The sequence below is a fragment of the Austrofundulus limnaeus genome, unplaced genomic scaffold (assembly GCF_001266775.1).
Source record: "Austrofundulus limnaeus strain Quisiro unplaced genomic scaffold, Austrofundulus_limnaeus-1.0 Scaffold108, whole genome shotgun sequence".
NCBI lineage: Eukaryota > Metazoa > Chordata > Actinopteri > Cyprinodontiformes > Rivulidae > Austrofundulus > Austrofundulus limnaeus.
Genome location: NW_013952510.1, coordinates 1123467 through 1127196, shown reverse-complemented (window position 1 = coordinate 1127196; position 3730 = coordinate 1123467). Strand labels below are relative to the sequence as shown.

At 36.0% G+C, this 3730-nt stretch overlaps 1 protein-coding gene across 4 annotated transcripts in view; it reads left to right on the top strand.

Moving 5' to 3' along the window:
- The first annotated feature begins 283 nt into the window (after positions 1 to 283).
- Positions 284 to 3730, top strand: part of LOC106521422 (glycylpeptide N-tetradecanoyltransferase 2) — an 11362-nt gene continuing 7915 nt past the window's right edge. Inside the window, exons 1-3 of one of the 4 annotated variants that reach the window (XM_014013975.1) lie at positions 2189 to 2281; positions 2376 to 2484; positions 2667 to 2811. In XM_014013975.1, the coding sequence (XP_013869429.1) occupies positions 2262 to 2281; positions 2376 to 2484; positions 2667 to 2811 (274 nt within the window). In that variant the 5' untranslated portion in view covers positions 2189 to 2261. Of the gene's footprint in view, positions 534 to 2188; positions 2282 to 2356; positions 2485 to 2666; positions 2812 to 3730 lie in introns of those variants that run through there. The other 3 variants (XM_014013977.1, XM_014013978.1, XM_014013979.1) reach the window with 3 other exon arrangements.

Sequence of the window (3730 nt, the reverse complement as noted above, 5' to 3'; positions counted from 1 at the left end):
TATCTATCTATCTATCTATCTATCTATCTATCTATCTATCTATCTATCTATCTATCTATCTATCTATCTATCTATCTATCTATCTATCTTTCAAAAATTGTGTTCATATTTATTACAAACATTTGATGTCACAGGCACTGTTAAGTATCATTGTTTTGAAGTTCTAATTTCAGTTCTGTCATAATGTTTTCAAATAGATTACTCAGGGCACAAATCAGAAATAAMCATGGATAATAGTATGGCACTTAGATAACTGAAGGGGGGGTGGGACTGCAATGCTCTGCTCTGGTTTCCAATCACAGTCAAAAGACTATTTTAAGTTAATTAGTGATTCCAAACTCATTGTTAGTATTAGAAAGTTCAGACAGGGTATCTGTGTTACCCCTGTGGTGTCCTTCTTACCTCTCCAGGATGTCCTCTGTGCTGTTCGACAGATAAGCTCCAGATGACTACAAGAATGAAATGACTAAGCAGCTACGGAGAATGAATGAACTGACCTTCCATTGGTTTCCTTTTTAACAAGTGCACTTAAGGTTTGTAGACTGTCTCAATGTTTTTGTGCCTTCATGCCAAGGGGTGTCTGGATTTTTGTGGCATATGTACAAGACTTAGGGATAGGGCTAGCAAGGCAAATGGAACACTTTCAGGTGCACATTTTGAACAAAGGGTTAACTGCATTGATGTATTTTATATCTAGTATTACTGTCAACCATCCTCAGTAACAATAATGAACATTTTCATGCCCAAGTTAGTTGTAAATTACAGAGAATTCAGACTGAGACACAAGCACTTTTAGGATGTTTAAAGAGATGAACAGTTCAAGGTGCCTCCCATTTCATCAGAAAGCAGCTAATACATTATTCAGTTACATTTACTTAGGTAACTTTTTGGAAAAAATGACAACATTTACTTCATACTTTACGTGAGGAATGTTATGAAGTGTTGAAACTTGAGTATACTTGAGTATCCTTGAGTATAAATTCTGAATACCCACAGTAAATAACTTCACTAAATGAAGAACAAACCTGTTGTGAGCATGAGTTTCATAATGAGAATAAATAGACTTGGAAAAGTGGTTTCTCTGCTGGAATGTGTCATTTTGTAATGATGTTCTTTATTTGTTGATTTTCTTCATTCTAATCTTTAAAACAAACATCATAATTTGCAAATAACTTTTTTATTTTTTGTAAGCTTGGTGACATCATTTTAATRTATTATATCAGATGTTATAATCAGTTACTCAGAACTCTAGTAGATTTTTTTTACCAATTTCTTTTAAACTCTTGAATAATTTCTTGTATGGCAATTTATTTTTTTTTTACTATTACTTAAATAAAAATATGTAGAAGTAGTGCTATGTTAACTTTCAATTAGAGGCCAAGGAGATTATTTGAGCAACAGAGGTAGAGGAAAGAGGAACGTTTACGAAATCCACACTTTCAAAAATGTTAAATTGTTTGTTTGTGTCTTAGCATTTTTGTTTTGTTGAACTGATCACCTCCTTCCCATGAAGTGACTTTTGTTACAGCCTGCAGTCAAAAGCAAAGACTCTGTGTGTGTGTGTGTGTCTGTGGGGGGGGGGGGGGGGGGGGGGTGGTTGTCTGTTTTTCTTTTACCAAAATATCTTATTGAATCTTTCAGGAATTGATTACAGGATGTAACTTCAGAGCCAACCCAATTAAAAAAGGCACACTTTAATTGTTTAAACATGATTTTTTTTTAACAGTTTGACTGGTTCTCAAGTAGGAACGCAGGTTGATGTGATTTTGTATTTTGTCACTGAAAGCACTTAAACAATCAGACTTTTTGTTCCTGGTGTATTTTTTGTTGATTACGTGACACCACAATGCCATAGAAAGTTTTCCTGGTTATTTCATGTTTTTCTTCAAAATTTATCCCAAACAGCTTGATAATTATTTAGAGTTAAGCTAAAGATCATAAAAACAAATCTGTTTCACGCGAGTTAGTTTTATTAAACTGTAAAAAGGAACTGAATCTCATGCAATAAAATTCAAGTCTTGATCACGCTTGGATAGCAAAATTCTCATTTCAGAACATGTTTAAAAACTGTAAGATGTTGAACTCATTGCTGGTATTGTTCTGTTATCTGTCAGCTGGGTGGGAGTTGGGTTGGGTAGAGCAAGAAGCTCCTCTCCTCCCCTCACTGCTTTCAGAGATAAGACTGAAGCAACTGAAAATGTTTCTTTAAAAAATACCACAGCACACCAACAGCCTCGCAGAGTTACACTTTTTTTATTACAATGGCGGATTTAAAATCTTTGTAAGTACACGTACTCTCTGTATTTAATATTATTGAGCTTACKTTTTCTGCAAATGCAGAAATATAAAGAAACAGTGTGTAAAATGTGTTTTAGTGAACAGAAGCTGACAGATGGTGAGGGTGGCAGTGTTAAAAAGAGCAAAAAGAAGCAAAAGAAAAAAGATGCTTGGAGACCAGAGGGACCTAGAGACCCATTTGCCATGGTTTGTGTTTCAGTGTGTGTGAGACTTTTGCACTATTAGATATGAGTTTGTTTGCACGCATAAGACGGTTGGAACAATCAGCCTTCGCTGCTCATTTGAACTCAGCCCGATAATCTAAGCAGTCGATGGGTTAATAGGGCTCCTAAACAAATTATACAGAGTTCCTTTTTTTTCTGTGCCAGCTGGACTCCCTRCCAGAGAAGAAACAGCAGGAGATCCAGAAAGCTCTTCATCTCTTCTCYATGGGCCAGGGTTTGCCAAAGACCCTGCAAGATGCCAAAAAACATACCTACCACTTCTGGGACACGCAACCTGTCCCCAAACTGGGTGAGAAGAAAGTCATCCTTCTGTAATTTATTATTTAACTCGTCTAGCTGACCTTTTAAGGTCTGTTCTTTCTGTGTGAAGTTTCTGTCACGTCTTAGCATGCTGACTGAGAATCAGAACGATTTGGGCTTTACTCAAACTAGAGAAAATACAACTTTTCATTAGTTCTTAGAAAAGGCAACAGTGACATTGGGGTATTTCGAGAGGTTTATTTGCAGAAAACATTTGCTACCTCAAACAGTGGTACAGTATGTTTCCTGTAGGAAAGTTCCAGCCTGGGGGAATAGATGTGCTAACCACTAATTAAATCATTTGCATGAATCTGATAATTTGACTCTTTTCAGAAATAAAAGTGCTTTCAGCCTCTCACGATTTGGTACAACTTCTAATAATTATTCAATTAAATTAAATGAGTTATACATTATACTGTACATGTATGCTCACTACTTAAATTAATCAGTCTATTTAAAGTCAACTTTGTGCTTTCCAGAATGCTGTTATTATTATAATATAGCAACAGAACCCGCCAGCAGATAACTCATTACCACAATTCATCATCCAACAGCGGTGGCTCTGATGTGTGGTGTGGTCGTCTTGGTTGTCATAAAGAGTTACAAGTCTCAGGCTGTAATGTAAATCATCAAAAMTGAATGGGCCAGGACAAAATTAGTTAAAGTGGTTGGATAAATGTTTGTATCTGGAATGAGTGGTGATAAAAGGGAAGTTGTCTGCACTAGGGCTGCAAAGATTAATCGATTATTAAAATAATCGATGACTAATTTAATAATCGATTAATCGTTTTCTCTTTTTTCTTCGTTCTTTACTTCATTTTTCTCTCCAAACTGCTTTGACACTTCCCACTGCCACATCTGCCTTTCTGTCCTTGACACACATGCACAGTAGTGGTAACTGGGGTAGG